This window comes from Pungitius pungitius, chromosome 21, assembly GCF_949316345.1.
Source record: "Pungitius pungitius chromosome 21, fPunPun2.1, whole genome shotgun sequence".
In the NCBI taxonomy this organism is placed as follows: domain Eukaryota; kingdom Metazoa; phylum Chordata; class Actinopteri; order Perciformes; family Gasterosteidae; genus Pungitius; species Pungitius pungitius.
In genome coordinates, this window is record NC_084920.1 from 3,877,254 (window position 1) to 3,894,735 (window position 17,482).

General features: G+C 45.4%; 1 protein-coding gene across 2 annotated transcripts in view; it reads right to left on the reverse strand.

Moving 5' to 3' along the window:
• plce1 (phospholipase C, epsilon 1) overlaps positions 1 to 17,482 on the reverse strand; it is a 56,714-nt gene that overhangs the window by 36,218 nt on the left and 3,014 nt on the right. Inside the window, exons 2-8 of one of the 2 annotated variants that reach the window (XM_062560266.1) lie at positions 15,725 to 15,820; positions 12,300 to 12,423; positions 12,046 to 12,190; positions 11,829 to 11,898; positions 10,838 to 11,462; positions 10,220 to 10,633; positions 9,909 to 10,118 (exon numbers count right to left, since the gene is read on the reverse strand). In XM_062560266.1, the coding sequence (XP_062416250.1) occupies positions 9,909 to 10,118; positions 10,220 to 10,633; positions 10,838 to 11,437 (1,224 nt within the window). In that variant the 5' untranslated portion in view covers positions 11,438 to 11,462; positions 11,829 to 11,898; positions 12,046 to 12,190; positions 12,300 to 12,423; positions 15,725 to 15,820. The remainder of the gene's footprint in view (positions 1 to 9,908; positions 10,119 to 10,219; positions 10,634 to 10,837; positions 11,463 to 11,828; positions 11,899 to 12,045; positions 12,191 to 12,299; positions 12,424 to 15,724; positions 15,821 to 17,482) is intronic. The other variant, XM_062560265.1, reaches the window with a different exon arrangement.

The window sequence follows — 17,482 nt, forward strand, 5'->3', positions numbered from 1 at the left end:
ACGCCGGTGAAAAAGAGAAGACGCGTTTACGGGAAAGGATCAGCTGATCCGATTTATACTGAGTGAAGAGCGAGCAGAAAGGGGATGACAAGTGGTTGCTCGGTCACACTGGTGAAATGCAAGGTCACCATATCCGCAGATAATGTTACCGTGGGCTTCATGGAACACTTAACGGAGGGTAGAATCGTTGTTGTAGTGTTGTTAGAACCAAAAGAGTCACAGTGGAGGAAGTTAAAGGGAACTTCAGGCTTGATGAAAATTGGAGTCACCTCGAGGGCCAAAACAACCTGGAACCCATTACCCAGAGCATCCGTTGGGACCCTTCCGCCCCCCCCCCACCACCACCACCAGTTCTCATGATGTCATTCTACAGCGAGCCGCCACACTGTGCTTCATAACACGCACACAGTCCCAGTCAGACGGCCAGAGATAAGCCTGATGGATGTTGCTCCAGCGTTAGAGGTAGAACGTAGTCTACTGTTCTAATGCACACAAATGCAAAATAAAAGACTTGCATGAATGTTTGTGCTGGAATGTACTACAGGTATCACGAACATAGGACGGCTTTAGTTACTCGCGCAGTTCAACATCAAACTGTGCCACAACAAATGACATATTAACACTTTTGACTCTCACAACCGCATTCGAAATGCACTCGCTGAAACGGCAGGTTAGTAATGCGTAGTTCCGCACCGCCACAATGAATGAAAAGATGCATTTCTCAGCCACACGGGTAGAGCAGGAGAAGCGTGGAGTAAACAGTTTACTTACTGCGGCACAGAAACTAGCTGATCAGTTCGAGAGGGGGAGGAAGAAACAAAACATTAAGCTCCGATCCCTCTCAGCCTGTGTACTCTTAAAAAGTGAGAGTGGGCTAAAGTGAGCAACGAGAGTAAGAGAGAGCGAGAGAGTAAGAGAGAGCGAGAGAGAGAGAGAGAGAGAGAGAGAGAGAGAGAGAGAGATCCTCCTACAGAGGAGCGATGGAAAGGAAAGAGACAGGAGAAAGAGAGGGGACCCCCATATTAGGCTATGAGGCACCCGGCCCGCCACAAGCCAGCAGAGATCTTATCAGGCAGCACACTGCAAACACAAAGTCAGGAGGAGACGAGATTTCCATCGATCCTCCCTCGGGGCGAGCGTGTCCGGCGTGTAAACATTGTCCGACAGAACTCGAAAACGAGGCCTCTGGGTTTTGACGAGGAGCCGTTACTCCGAACCCACAAAAATCGACCGCTGAAGCCCCCTCTTACCCCAAACGCGCTCGACATTCAGCTAATCCGAAAAAAAGGGCTGGGCGAAGACAATCGATTCCGAGTGTGTTAATTCAGGAGGGGCTCATTGTGCTGAGAGGCAAATCAATGTTTACATCAAGAGATATTGCTCTAACGTTCTAGTAATCAAGCGTGGCAACGCGTGCTTCCTGCTTTAACAACAAAGGGGCAAATCTCTATCCCATTGACATAAATACATGTTAAAGTAGTTTTTTTAATGAAGAAGAAGAAGATAGTACTGAGCCAATACAAGCTATACTTATTAGTCTGTCAAACTCAGCGGGATGGTGAATCAAAATGTGAAGTGATTTGTGATGTTGTTTACCAGAAGGAAGGTTTTATTGCCCCAAATGTTTCCATCCAAGGTCATCTCCAGAGTGAAGAAGCAGAAGACACGTTAAATATCGGCTCGAGCCGTGGGAGTTGGCGGGAGATCGGCGAGATGGCGCTAAAAGCGCCGCGGGTGAGGGTCGCGTCAACAGACCCGTCGTCATGACAACCGAGCAAGCGGTTTCAGGGTGTCATAGCGGCGGGAAGCGAGCCCCGCCGCAGCTTTGCTTCCGTAACGCCAGGTGACACCGTTTTAACCAATAGAGGCGCACGCAGGCAGGCCCACTTGATGCTTGTTACGCGCTCGCTCTCCTCAAGGCGAGCGTTTCTATGCCAACGTCCAATTAGAGGGGAGTGTGTTTTATCATTTCTGTGTGAGCCTGCTTGCTCGCGGGGGAGCCAGCCGCCGCCGCCCACCCGCTGGAACCCACTCTCCATCTCATCGACACGTCAGACACTGGAAACTGGTCATAGCACACGTCTTGACAGGAAAGATGTACGTCTTTGTTTTGCTGTTTTTTTGTTTAATTGAAAAGGTAATTTGTTGTGGAAGAGCGGTGGAGTCTAAGGTCTAAGTGAATACAGTCAGTCCTATTGAATCCGCCTAATGAAGTGGGGAAATTCATGGTCTTCATGCCCAGGTGACATCAAAGTGATCTTCAGAACAAAGCAAACTAGCCGGCCTTTGCTTTGCATTTCTTTGATCAATACTCAGCTAGTGAGATTGGCCGTCTGAGTCGGTTATGAGAGGTCAGATTCATGCATTATACTATACACTTTTTAAATGATTTGCCCTTGAACTGCCTCGCAGGCCAATAGGAGTATGGTGTTGTCTGGTGCAACCAGTAGGACTTTGACAAACCAGGCTGATGCCGCCTCCATCCTTTCCTTCACACCAGGTTATTTTATTTAAGAGAGCTTATATACACACACTACAACCCAATATTAACACAGACCATTTATGAAAAACGCCACATGACCTGTTTATTTCAGTAAGTGTGCTGCCCTCTGGTGGATAAGTAAACACAGATTATCTTAAAAAATAAACATCATCCAGCAAGTAAAGGAAAGTCAAATGAAATCAGCCCGATTAGTGGTAAGATGAAATATTAAGCATCGTAAAAAAATTTGAGGTTAAAAATCATTTGATGATCAATTAAAGAGGAGGTTTGAGTCAATTAATTATGTAGTCGATCAAAAGAATAATAATTATTTTATTATTAAGTCATTTTTTACCAAAGTAATTCAGTAATTCACTTTTTATATATAGTATTACTTTTTGGTCTTTTGACTAAAATGTAATCTTGGGCAAGAAGGAGGTGTGATGGAAGGAATGGATAGTCATGGGGAAATAATACTGAACTGATACAAGAGAAAATTGTTACTTACAACTATGAATTAATCAATTTATTGTTGTTTTTATTTTATTGTTCCTTAAAATATGACACATAGGTAAAAATATGTACCAGAGAACCTTAGGGGACAACTTTAATCTGCTTGTTTTGTCTGACAAACCCCAATTATAATCAATTTATTATGACAAGAATATTTAGATATCCTTGCATTTGAGAAGTCAGTGAATATTTACTGGTAATTAGATTACTAATTGTTTCGGAACTTTGCTGCATAACGCGATGATGATCGGGACTTAAAGAATAACAAGCGTACACCTACAAACATCACAAGCACGCAGACAAACTAGCAAGAGGAAGGATTGTTTGTACCAATGTCATACATCTTACGAAACATAAACACGAGTCAGACTTAAGAGGTGTTCAAAAAAAAAATACCAAAAATATTTAGCAGTCAAGAGTTCCTCCTTCTGCAGCAGCTTCTTCAGGTTCGCCACCAGATGGCACAGAAGGATCACTTTTCATATTTCAATTCTTATTCCAATACTTCTATCTACATTACGTTGACATATGCTCGCAAGATTGAAAGAAAACCAATCATTCAAAGTAAGCAACCTTTGCAGCTGAGCCCACTGTATGTCTTAAGCTTAACATCACACACAGAGACACTTATATAACAGTTTGTCGGACTTGCGTGTCAACAGAAACTGCAATTTCAACTATTGATGATATTACATCCTGCAAGATTAAGGCTTTCACTTTGGCTGAGTCCCCCCCAGATGACCTCTGGAAGGGGAGGTGACAGGCTAATCTTACACTGATTGTGGTATTCTTTGAGAGCAACAATAGCAGCATGACCGAAACTGCTCCAAGCTCTCATTTAATTCACTTTGGGGAATTTCGTTGGTCCATTTTCATCCAAATGCTCTATTCTAAATCAAACCGGCAGGTGTTCGCGGGGTTACTTAAATAAAGGGATGACATCACTGCGGGAGCGTGACGCATGCAGCGTTTGTGTAGTCTGTAGAGAGGCCAAAGTTGAAGAAAAGAAGTTTCTCTTATGTTGTGTGTCTGGATGGAGCTCCACATTGTGATGCATTCCTAGAGTTTATCACCCGAAAAAAAGGGGCATGCACATGCGGCGTGCTAATGATCAGCAGCGTGTTTACAGCTCATGTTGTGCTGCATTGGGGTTGAAATGTTCCACCGTTTGTGTTTGTGTATCTTGACCCAGGGTTTAACAGCCTCGGCTGTGGCTCTCTGGAGGGAAGCTTTCCCACAATGTCACAGGGACGCGAGAGGCCTCGGCCAACACAGACACACACAGCACAGGGCAAAAACACACTATCCTGCAGCTTTGACACCGTTCTGTCGCGCTCAATAACAAACAGATGGAATGGGTTTCACCTAAAACAAGTGACGGATTCAGGCTCATTTCTGAGCGAGGATGGAGCTGGTAGTGAAATCTCTCCATGTTTACAGAGCCGAGAGGTCATGCTGATAATGTCAAAATTAAAACAGTACTCATAAACTTATATTTACCGTACGACCCATCTTTTGGGGGCAAGCAGACCTGTGAATAGCGCTGTGTCTCAACACACAAAAACACCCACACGCACGCACGCGCACACACTAATCTCGGGCTAAGCCGCAACACCCAGCTGGGTGAGAGAGTGGTCCGCTCGGCACATTCCTTTGTAGAGGCACAACACACACGGGGAGAACATAATGATAGACAGAAGGTTAAATGAGCGTGACATACACAGAGGGGGAGTGTTATTGTGTGTGTGTGTCCCGTTAGGGTATTATAATTAAGAACTGACACTGCTCGCTGAATCCTTTCATTTCCCCACTGGAACACAGTAGGTAGATAGCTGCTGCTGCTGCTGTTGTTGTTGTTTATTTCCTGGAGGTCTGCGCATTGCTCTTTGAATCAAAGAAGGTAACGAGATCTGATAAGATATATAATTATAGTCTGAGCTCTTCAAGATAATGTGGGGTAATTCACCGCCTCCAAGCACATCTGAACTGACTGATCTGAACATAATACTTTATTAATCTCCTGCCCTTGTACCAACCAATAAAGGGGGAGTATCAGTGTCGGCATTCAGGGAAACTTTGTCCACTGAAATAAGAGTACAAATCCCCGAAACCCATCTACGTGCAGCCAGTCCGACCTGTAATTGGACGAAAATATTGCAGATAAAGTGGACAACATGTGTTGCGCAGTGCGCGTTGAGTCACCGACCAAAACTCCAGCCCAACACCTCGGCTATTACCAACACTCATGCGATTAAAAGATGAATGCAGCAAGCAATAACTGCCGTCTTGATTGCACACGCGCAAAAAATAATAATAATAATAATTGCAGGTGTGCAGCACTCGACGGGGAAAACTCCGTTGTTGCACAACTCCTGTTCACCCTGCAAAAATGTACACGAAAGGCTGGGCCAGTTTTCACAGCCTGGCTCCATCGAGATGTTCTTTCTTCTACCGCTGTAAGTGTTTTTCCTAAGTATGTTACCGCGTGTGTGTGCGTGCGGCCGGTTGGAAAGCCTCTCAGGGTTCGGTCAGGGCAGTTCGTCAAAGCATGTAGCGTGTGTGTGTGTGTGTGCGCTCTTTAACAACTAAAAGGAAGGAGCAAGAAAATACTCACTGTGCGCAGGCTCTCATACTGCTACATTTACAAAAAAACGCGATTGCAAAAGTCATTCAATTAACTTCAATTACATTTTTAGGGCGCCCTCGACCTAAATCAACACTGCGTGTGGACACGTTCATTCCGCCGCCTCCCGCTTCAATAAAGCCACTGACCAGGAGGCAAAGGACTGCATGCAAACAGTATATGTTTTTATGGCGTTCCAATAAAATGTAACAAAGAAACAAGCCAGTAATTACTGAGCGATAATATGGAAAGCAGATATAGATATGATTATATATGCGATGTCAGACGCCGGGGCAGGGAATGGATGTCCTAAAACCGGATATCTGCCAGACACTTTGTCTCAGAACGCAAACTTTGAAACAAGCCGTAATTTGGACACCAATAAGTGAGACGTGTTCGCCCGGGCTCATAAATGAAGCGCTCTTTAAAACATATTCACCCATTTTACAGCCAGCGAAATTTAACGAGCAAAGGGGTTGCAGGGAAAAATTGCATTTAACAGCGCAAACAAGAATGAGTTTAACAACGACTACCATACGTCGGAGGCTGCGTCTCATTGTTTTGAACATCTGGGCAGACCATGTGTGGAAAGTCCTCGAGCTCGACATCATCAATGATCCGTACAGTGGAGCGTTGCACTGGCATGAGCCAAAGCCTTGTGGATAATTATCCTCTTTGAAGGAGGAGATTCTTAAGGATATATTTTCATTCTTTATTCTCAGCCATCCTTTCACACAATCGGGACGAAATACAAATTTAGAAAAGGTTGTGCATATCGTAAAAGGAAGATTTGTGATTCAAATAATGATAAACAATATATATAAAAAAGGAGGAATAAATGTATTTTTTATCACAAACAATGCGACCACGTTGCGAAAGTCAAAAGTAGAGGAGTCAACTGCAACTCCCACGGAGCACTTCAGCAACAGACTATTTTTAATTGCTTTCCCAGCACAGATATGAAGTGGTTAACTGGCAATGTTTGGGATTTAAGTGAAGTAATGAGAAGAGCCGCTGAGACACAGCGTCCCCCCGAGGAAGAATGTTTTCCCCGTCCCCGAGGACTACTCCTCAATGATGGGAAGATGAAATGTTTACAAGCTTCCACTGCTCTGCCTCCATGTTAAAAAAAAGTGTGTAGTTGTTGCGCGTGTTGTCATTCAGCCTCGCACTGCTTTGCATTAAATGATAGGACGCAGCATGGGCTCTAATTGGTCGACTCCACTAACGGCAAACAATAAAATACATCTGGCTTATACACCGTTTGATCCATATAAAGCAGTTGTGAGTGTGTGTGTGTATGTGTGTGTTTCCGCCCCTAAACCCGCAAAAAGTAATGAAACACTTCCTTATTAGAAACTTTCCCAACATTTAGTTGTATGACAGTTTGAAAAGAAACCTGAGGCACGTTGATCAATGCATGGAGGGAACAACAAGTTTAATAGTCAATTTATTTTGCTCAAGTCTCAAGGAAAGTCTTTTCCCTCCAATATTTTCCATTTTGTTCATTTTCCATTATGAAAAATAATTAGGTTTATGAAACCTATATAAGACATACGTCACTCCCTCTGTTCTCTTTCCAATCGCCAATGTCTGATTTCACCCTACATTGTTTTTCAGATCTCCTCCCATTTTCCACTTGTTAAGATTTGCCTTTCTCAGTCTTTCGCTTGTAGCGTTTTTCCTTTCCCTTGCCTGCCTCCCTCTCCCTCCCTCCCTCCCTCCCTCCCTCTCCCTCCCTCCCTCTCTGGCGCTGTTGCCTGTTTCTCCAATTCCTCCTTCATATAATCCTGTGTTCTTTGGCTCGCTTCATTAGCCGTAGCAATAAACACACAGTGCCACAGGATACCTTCAAAAAACTGCTCAACGTGATAACTGCCGAGCCAGGCTTGCAGTACATGCCACATATGTGTGTGACATAGCATGTGGTTGTGCGTGTGTGTGTGTGTGTAAAATGCTGGAGGGAGTAGAGACAGACAGTGTTTTGTTTTTTGTAAATATACAATCATTTACAAAGTTTGTGCTCTGAAAAGGGGCCTCCATGAAGTTAAAACCTCGACACGTCAATAGGGTGACCAGATGTTCCGGGATGAACAGAAACACGCCGAGTGTCTGCACAAATGTGGTATTCTCTCTGATCTCTCTCTATCTGTACGCCGTCTAATAAAAACAAACATTTACCAGCGACTGCATCTTTATGACTGCATGACTCCCATGTGTTGCTAATGGTATTCGCTTTTACTTTAGTACAGTATTTTATGATTCCGATGACAGCCCGGCTACAAGTCTACTTATTCACTGCTGCTCAGTGTTCTCCCAGTTTCTCCTGGTGACCCCCTTACAAGAGTAGCTCGCATGGTGTTTTGACAAGTGCTGGCAACTACCCGGCTTTCAATAGGCTCATTATTAAAGCAGCTCTGGACTTAACTCGGCCCATATTTCTACGACCACAAAGGACTCGTAAAGAAACTCTGGCAAAGTCAGGAACCGCGCTGCAGCATGCACATGGAGCATGAGTGTGTGTTCGTATGGCTCGAGCGTACGAGCCCCCGTCCACACGGGAGAAATTTGAGACAGTACTTGAAGTCTGTCGTGGCTGTGCATGTGAACCCATAAAAAAAGGCTCATATATAATCATGCATTTCTGCACACACATTAAAAATTAAAGAGTAAACTCAGCCTGCCATCTAATTTCTATCAGGCAATTCACGTACTGAAATATGTACCTGTGTATAGATTTAAAAGGTGCATAACAGCGGTTTGTGAACAGAATAGAGTTGCAAAAAGCGCGGCTCGGTCGCTCGCCCGCTGCCGCTCTGCACTGCGCTCATTAGGGGTTTACGGCAGATAACTCCATACCAACCAAGAACGTCGCCTAAGCATAGCGCCCACCCTCCGGTTCCCCCTTGGGTGCCCGCCGTCTGCTCCGTCTGCTCCGTCAGCGACGTTAGCTCTGGGAGGAATTCCACTGCAGTACTTGGCGAGAAGTTAACTAACGCAGAAACCGATTAGGGTCAGGCGTTGACATCCAGTCGTGAGGGTCAGGGGAGCCTCATTGGCCGGAGTCAAGGACCTGAGCCAATCGATTGCCGATATCAATGAAGGCGGTTGAATATTTAATAACAAGAAAGTTGCTTCCAATCTCATGAAAAGCCCATTTATAGCCATTCAGCAACAGTTACGTGTAGCTAACAAAGTTAAAGAGAAATGAAATATTCTTCTTGGCATTGCTAGATGGTACAAGTAGAATTCTGTGGCTGTTGCGTCTACAAGGCTCTGGGTCGAGGTGTTTGAGTTTTTACAGGAAGAGGAGGAGGGAGAAGATAACAAAAGAACAACATGAGAGTATCCTGTGTGATGCCGGCGATTCCCACTCTCCTCAGAATCTCATAATGTGCGCACCTCTCCGACTGAAAGCGTGACTTATGACACACAAAAAAAAGATTCTACCATAGAGGGAGCGAGGAGCGTCGTATTCTCTGAAATGTGGCTGCCCGGGCTGCTCGATCGGTGCAGCTGCAGTCGAGATGTTTGTAAAAGCACTCGCTTGGAGACGCGATAACAACGCAGGCCATGTCCTCGGGTCTCCTCTGCGTCTCCCCCCTCTCGTCTCCCCCTTCCTCCATGCCTCTCCAACCTTCTCACTCTGTCTTGCTCATTTACCTTCTCTCAAAGCAATTTCCATGACTAACTTTAATGTGGATGCCAACTCTGCTCAGTCCATTCGCGCGCGCGCGCGCGCACACACACACACACACACACACACACACACACACACACACACACACACACACACACACACACACACACACACACACACACACACACACACACACACACACACACACACACACACACACACACACACACACACACACACACACAGAGAGAGAAGGCTCAGTCATTCAGTCCGTCAGTAATATGGGGAGCAGGACTAACACAGAATAAATCATGTGGCCGCAACAGGGGCCTTTCTGTGAACAAAGGGCCTGTGTGAATGTTTTTTGGGGGGGGATTTGTATGCATGCGTGTGTGTGTGTGTGTGTGTGTGTCGGTCTGTTAACATATTCCTTGAACAAATTATTCATCTTTCATGCATGACAGGCATGACATTTCAAGCCAAACTGAGGCAACAGCAACAGCAAACCACAAATGAAGGCTGTAACACTCTTTTGCCAGTATGACAATTGCCATTCGTCCACATCGTCCACATCACCGCGAGGCGTGATGAAAGAATACGCGCATTGAGGCGGGAGGCCTTACAAAACGCAGATGTGGCCGTCTCCTTACCTCCTGAAGCTTAACTCCAATGAAACGCAGCATCTCCCTGCAGATGCTGAATTCTTCTTTGGTAACGCGCAGAACGAACGGCCGCAGATTCCTCTCGCGGGGTCGCCATGTCCTCCGATCGACCACCACCTCCCAGGCCTCCTCGGAGATCCGTCCGGACGGCAGCGTCCTCACGATCGCTCTGGTCCCAGTGCACACCGACTTGGTCATCTTATGGAAAGAAAAGAAGGGGTTCGGGCAATGTCCCCTTTTTTTTGTTAAAAACACAAACTGTGTAAAAACACCAGAGAAGGAATCGTGGATGGCGATACCTTTTGATTATTCTTGTAGAAGCGCCTGACCAGCACGGTGGATCCCTCTTTGCGGTTCCTGATGAAGTCTGCGTTGTCCGAGAGGCCGTCTCCGTCCCCTGCGTCGCCGCTGGCCACGCTGCAGGGCGACCTCCCTTCGTTCCTCAGGTTTGACCTGCCTTCGGCCCTCAGGTTTGACCTCATGGCTTCCAAAGACACTCTACTGGGAAATAGTTTTTCAAGGGAGCATTTCTTAACCCTGGGCTTCCTGTTGAGCCGTTCTAAACTCGAGTAGCCGTCTTTGAGGCGGTTCCGGTGAACTTGTCCATTCAGCTGATGCTGGCGGCGCACGACGAAGGGGGAGCCACAGGGAGATGAGACCAGAGAGCTGGGCTCACTGGATGTACAGCACAGGGATGAGGGCCAGGGGGACGTCTAGGAGGGGAAAACACAGTTAGCTGGGATAGTCTTTGTGAGGCTTCCGTCCGGCTGAAAAGCAGCGCCTCGAATGGGCTGTCTAGAAATCATTTACTGTGCAGAAAGAGTGCGGTTTTGTTCAGGTTAGGGTTAAGTGCACCTGTGCTTCAAAAGAAAAAAGCATTTTAGAGCACATGACACAGTAAAACAAACTGCAGATACCATGCACAGGCGACGTCCCTCTCCATTGTGGAAAGCCAGCATGGACACAGGCAGGCTGCTGCGACGCACGTGTCTCCGGTTGTGCTGAGCCGGGGACCGGCTCGGACTCTGAGCGGGGCTGGATTTGGGACTGCGCATGAGGCCCGACGCGGTGCCGGAGCATCGGGTGCTGCCAGTTCCGTTTCCGCCTGCATCCACGCCCTCTCCTCCGGGGGTGTCTGGCTGACGCCGAGATCCCTCTGAAGCTCTCCCAGGTATCGCAGAGACGGCGTCGGTTAATCCTTCGGCTCTCCTGCCAGCAGGCAGCTCCGGAGGGAGCCTCTCTTCAGCGCTCAAGAGGTTTGAGTCGCAATCCAAACACTCGTATTCCTCGTCCAAAATTGTCCCTTTCCCACTGTCACACGACAGCTTCCTATAAAAAAGGAGGGAAGGGCTGCCCCGCTGTTTCGACTGCCACAATAGGTCAGAGTACTGCCACACTTCCTGGCTGCTATTTACGTGTCTGGCACCGCTGGCGGTTCTGCTCCCAGCGGCTGGAGGCGAAGCTCCCTGAGCCAGGACCGCAGCCACGACCTGGGTCGGATTTTCCTCGGTGGCCATCGGGTCGACTTTGTCCTTTGTAGCTCTGAAAGTAAGCGACACTTTAGCAATAAAACAGCATTAGGAATAACTTAAATTAGTGGCATTAATGCTGATCCCGATGCAAAATGGTGAATACATTCATCTAAATCTCTTAATTTCGAAAATTTGAGAAGCGACCTCGTCCATCTCAATTAGTCAATTTGCAGAGGAAATTCAATTTCCAAACTTCAAAACTCATATATTTTGTGTAAGATGACCGTTTTGTCGTGCGTATAACACCGATGTTCTCGATGACCAAAGCTTTCCCTGCAAGGCGTTTCTCAATTGCAGCTCCACCTTTTGATTGATAGACTAACACAGGACCATCCTCCCCTATGACACCTTTTTCAGTTCAGTTCACAATACTCACGGAGATATTGAAAAAGATCCACTTCAGGCTCCAGGTCCAGCCATCATGGCCTGTGTTCGGGGCGTATTAGCTGGAAAGACACAGCTTCCAGTGACCTCTCGAGGGGCTAAGACAACGTGTCCATACACAGCAGGCCCCGTGTGGGTGTGTGTGTGTGTGTGTGTGTGTGTGTGTGTGTGTGTGTTGTAGAAACAGAAGCTTGTGCAGCTGTACAAACCGCTAGATAGAGAACCCGCGGAGGTGACCCTGGAGGGAAGAAGAATTTCCTTGATAGTGCGGTTCAGGGCCGTTCAGGGCTTACAAGACGTGCGCGGCTGCGTGCGCTAACCCTGATTGGTCCTGACATCCATCCACTTGGAGGCCTGAGAGAAAAAAAAAGCAGAAAAAAAAGGAGAGAACACAGACACATCAGTCATTATCTATTTCACAATTCTCAAACAAATTCAAAGAGTATTTCTGAGCCTTACAAACTTTAAGAGATTGAGGATTTCTGTCAGGTCCTTCTCGTGCTCCCATCATTCATCACATCAGCCTTCTTATCCGTAACCATTCAACTGAATCATCGCACAGAGCGCGAGCCATTGTAGTCACACAACTGAAACAACAAATACTGAAATTCAGTGTGGAAGGGAATAATGTGCGAGGGAATTAACACCCATAAAAACATTGTGGGGCAATAGGAACTATATCAGTACTATTATTTCAATTTCCTGAGATGATGTACGGGGGAAAAGGCCTGTTATAATAAAAAAGCATATATGCAACAATTTCCTGAAAAAAAACAATGCCGCTATAGGCCAAAAAGCATCCCTCTCAATCATCACTTATGACCCACTAGAAGCATTTGGTGGCTTCTGTATCTGCAGAGAGCCGGCTCTCTGTGTGTTTGCTCATTTCTTCTTCTTTTACTGTGCAAAGAGCAAAAAAGCAAAGCCGGGGACATGAGCTTCAGTCAATAGGCAGATTGTGCAACCCGTCCTCGTTCCCGGGTAAAGAAAGAAAATATTCAACTTCAGCGCTTGGGTCTAGAATGATCTAGCACACAGGAGGTTCACGAATCAGAGCTGGGCAGAGTTATGCAATCAACCCATGACAGACACACTCACACAAACAGCACATACTAACTGCTTCTGGTTCTGGTCAGTGGTGGCCAGTGAAATCCAAACGACTAGTGCCCGAAACCTCATAATTAGAGCGACCGCGGGCCTTAATTCCCTGCCCAAATGCGTGGGTCAGAGTAAGAATGTGGGATCGACCCAAAGAGGGAGGACCGGCTGCACTTAGAGCATGTGTGTGGGAGAGGAATAAAAACACAAATAGGGAGGAAAGGGCTCCGCTCACTGATGCTTGGTAATTCACGCGGTCGATGAATTCTGGGACAAGAGGAGACAGCGTCCCGTTTTTCTATTATCATGTGCAACGCGGTGAACATGGAGCAGTGAGTGCAAAGGGGGGGAGAGGTCGGAGGGAGGTGGTGAACGGTGGCTCCATGTAAGAAGACCCAGGAGGACTCCACTTTGGAAAGGGAAACATTGAAGAAGAGGCCAGAAAGGCTTAAAAAATATATTAACAAGGCGCCATCCTTCCGTGGGAATGTTCTTCGGACAAGTGAGTCCAAGATTGGAGCGTTTTGGGCATTTCTACATATTCACAGACGGTGAGATGAAGCTTTCAAAAAGGAAAAAACGCCAACCCCACTGCGGAGACTCAGTTATGTTTTGGTGACTTGGAACACATTTAAATCTTACATCATACCTCCCCACTGTCAGAAAACGAAAGGTCTGCATCCTACCAAACATCCACGGAAAAAGCGGAGAAGCGTCTTTTCAAGCCACTGTGCTACATTCACACGCACGTCACCTCAGGGGATGAAAACCGACAAAGTGCTCCATTCACGCTCTTCGTAGGGACTTCCTCCACCTTGCTGCTAAGCTGCAGCTTCTTGAGGACGGTGATCTGATAGCTAAACACCAAAATCCCATCGTTCTGAGAGCCGACGGCCTGATTTATGATTTATTTTCAGTTTTTGCACTGCAGGAGATGAATTCGGATTCATGTTGACGTGTTGAGGAAAACTGAATCGACAGGCTGATTTACAAACAAAAACAGCCATGAACTGAGTACAAGGTGTCATTATTTTATAGTGAAGTGAGTTACGAGACTGTAAGCTGCTCCAGCAAAAAGAAACATTCCAAAATTGTGAATTTCCCGGAAGGCTATAACCGTCTCGTAAAACTAACATTTTAGGTTCGAGAAAGTCTTTACACAAGGTTCTATTCAAAAAGGCGTTTAATACTCAACTTAATAAATACAAAAAATACCTTATTGTGGAGGAAAGACATCCTACACGACTTGAAAGTATGAACTGTGAAAAATCTGAATTAATGTTACCCAACACAATGTGCAACTCATTACTGCAAAATATGGCTGAAGGAAACCGTCCCAACTGGAGAACTTTAATACAAAAGTTTGGAGATCACAGGATTTGCATCATACTTAAATTTAATGACCTAACATGAAAATAATTAAATTGTACCTTCATAGTATTTCATGAAATATGATAAACCAAACCACACAAAAAAGACACCAGCGTGCAGCATGCAATGAATTCAGCTACAGTTACTATTGATTTTCAATGTGCAGATTCCACAACATGATCCAACTTCCGCCTGAAAGCGAAACTGTAACATGTGGGTCAGCTACACTGACGTTCAAAAGGAGACACCTTGTGACTTAAGAACCAAAAAAGGTATGAGAAGGATGTTGTCGCACGACCAAGAACATTTGATACAGGAAAACATTTAATAAGGATTGAGGTGGTGAGGGACGGCTAAAATCAAAAGGCTTTTAGAGGTCCTTATGAGCTGTCATGCCTCTTTGGAGGCCCCGCCCCGATCCTACCAGGAGGACTCACTGCTCGCGACACATGTCAAACAGGATTAGCATGATACTGTAAACGTTTTTTTTGCCGCTACATTGCGTCATTGGTAAAGAGAGATCAGAAACCCCGGGGAACAGAGAAGTCACAAGACACAACACACGGAGGATAAACGAGAGAAAAGGACTTTTTTGCCGACCGCCTGTGTTTCGTCGTCTACTGCCTCGGATGGTGTTGTGGCTGCGCATGCGTTAGCTGTCACGTTCAGGGTGAGAACACAAGCTGACACACTCCACATGTTGACGGGTCGGGGGGGGGGGGGGGGGGGGGGCGAGACAAAGCCCGCACCGTCGTTGCTCACGGCGGCTTAAAGTCCTGCGATAAACAGCTGTCAGGCTGATTTAACAACTCTAATATGAGCAACAGGACGGCACCTGATGCACGTGGACTTGAGGTAACGTTGAGTTTGATATGAGTTGCTTACAGCGGACATATGAATTAATTAATTAAAGTACAGAAATGGATGATTAAATGACAATATAGATTAATAACAAACCTGCTATGTGGTTATTTCAAAACGTCAAAATGATTTAAAAAAAACTACTAGAGAGTAATTAAAAATAAGAATCTCTGCCGGTAGAAAACCTAAAAACACCCCACACATGCTGAACACAGTTCAAAGGATTGTTATCAGCTGATCTTTGACCCCCGGCTGGGATAGCAAACGGCTCTCCCAAGTTAAATCTCAGCCTCGGGCAAGAATTGCAGACAGACACAAAAAACACACAGACACAAAACACACACAGACAGACAGACAATCACACACGTACAAACAGGAAAGGAGGTCACACAGCGGGACAAGTGCACCGACCAAGAAAACCCTGGATTACTTCTACTTGACTCGTCCTGTCGTGTACAACACTGTCCAGCACATGGCACCCACGAAACAGGCTCACTTTGCTACAAAATGACAAAAGTTGAACTAGGTGGCTACAATTTGCCAACTGACAATACTTACATAAATGTTGGAAATAGGCCTTGTAAAAGCGCTTCTTTAGGCTTTATGCTCCAGGTTTTTTTACAGATGAATTCCTGCTCACTGTCTTGTTGGCGACTGAGTAGAGACAGGGCGGGGGAGTGGAAGAGAGAGAGAGAGAGAGGGAGAGAGACAAATATTGTCATTGACAAGAGGGATGGGCCTTCCAGTCAGTCTAAAGTTCAGCAGCCAATCAGAATGTTTAAGTTTGTGGACTTAAATGTTTCACCTTGATCCAAAAGACCACAGAGACACACATGTTGTGAAATATTTGAGAATGGTGTCTCCACTAAGTGGTAGCATAAATCATATATATCTATGAATATGGTTTTTTTTATGGAAAATGATATGAAGTATAAAGGATTTGGAGACCAAACCATAAATGACTAGCTTTCCTTTTATATTAAGGGCATGTCCTGTAAGGCCATTAAATATACTTACAAATTAGTTTTACTACCGTGGTAAAAAGACAGTTCACTGCCACTATACCTGGCTTCTAAAGAAGTAAAATATAACACTAAAATAAGAAAAAAACAAAACAATAATGTGATGTCCATGTCCTATATTTTGATGAATGAAGTCCACTATAGTTTTTTTAGAAGTGAGACATCAAACATGAAATCATTAAACCATTATACAATAACCTTTTGTCTCATGCTTAGTCAATCAAAATGAGTAACATTTTGTTTTAATGAGTTTGTGTCTTAGGACCTCAAACGTTTTTCTGCCCTCAATTCCCAAATCTTTGTGCATCCCCTCAACAGGAGGCATGCTCACATGAACGCCTTTTTCTAATGTGCATTCAACCAGGATTTATTAGCTGGTATTTTATTGGGTCCAACTTCAGATGGTGTGCAGGCATGTAAAGCCAAGGTAGAAAGCAGCACCAGGAATTACCGGCAATGACCTTTTTGCTTCAAATCTAACACTATTTTGAAGCTTATTCTGAAACGATACAGTCAGTGAATAAGGGAAGTAAGAGAATGTAAAGCATCTGCAAGTGTGACATGAGAGCTGTATACAAACTGAGCTGAAATGCCACTTATCCTCTTAAGTCTCAGCATTGAACCTTTGGCATTCCACCAGCATAATAAGCAGGTCAGCGAGAGAAGGAATCCCCTTTCTCTGTTGTGCAAGGGCCATGGGGGGGGGAAAAAAAAGGCATGCCATGCGAGTACAATGGAGTGACGCTCCGACTGATGTCACCCAACTGCAAAGAACGTCACTTAGATTGTCTTCTCAGATACAAGCGCTTTGGCAGGGCAAAAAAGAAGGAGGAAAGTTCTTAAAAAAATAACTAACATAAATTCCATTCCATTTAAAGGAGAGGTGAGAAGGAAGTGGCACAACAAGAAGAAAAAGAACAACAACACTTTGCATTGCAAATTGACAATATGTTCATCAGGTTATTTGGCAGGTATCTAAACCTCAGTGCACGGTGACAGCTTGTTAATGAATGAATGTACTGAAGGAGAAACGAGGCGGTGTGAAGTAAGGTCACTTGGTGTGTCGTGGCGCTGTGCTGGAAAGCACCCACTCTTTGTGCAAAGGCACAGCTACTCTCTTTGAAACGGGGGGAGGGGGGGTCAGTGGAGAAAAGACGCATCACATGACTACAATAGAATCACATTCCTTAAACTGGTAGAAGTAGAAAAGCTGAGAAACGTTACAATGGAGAGCGAAGAGAGACCCAGTTGAAAAGGAGGGATTCGTGCAGCTGGGAGGAAAAGAAGAACCATG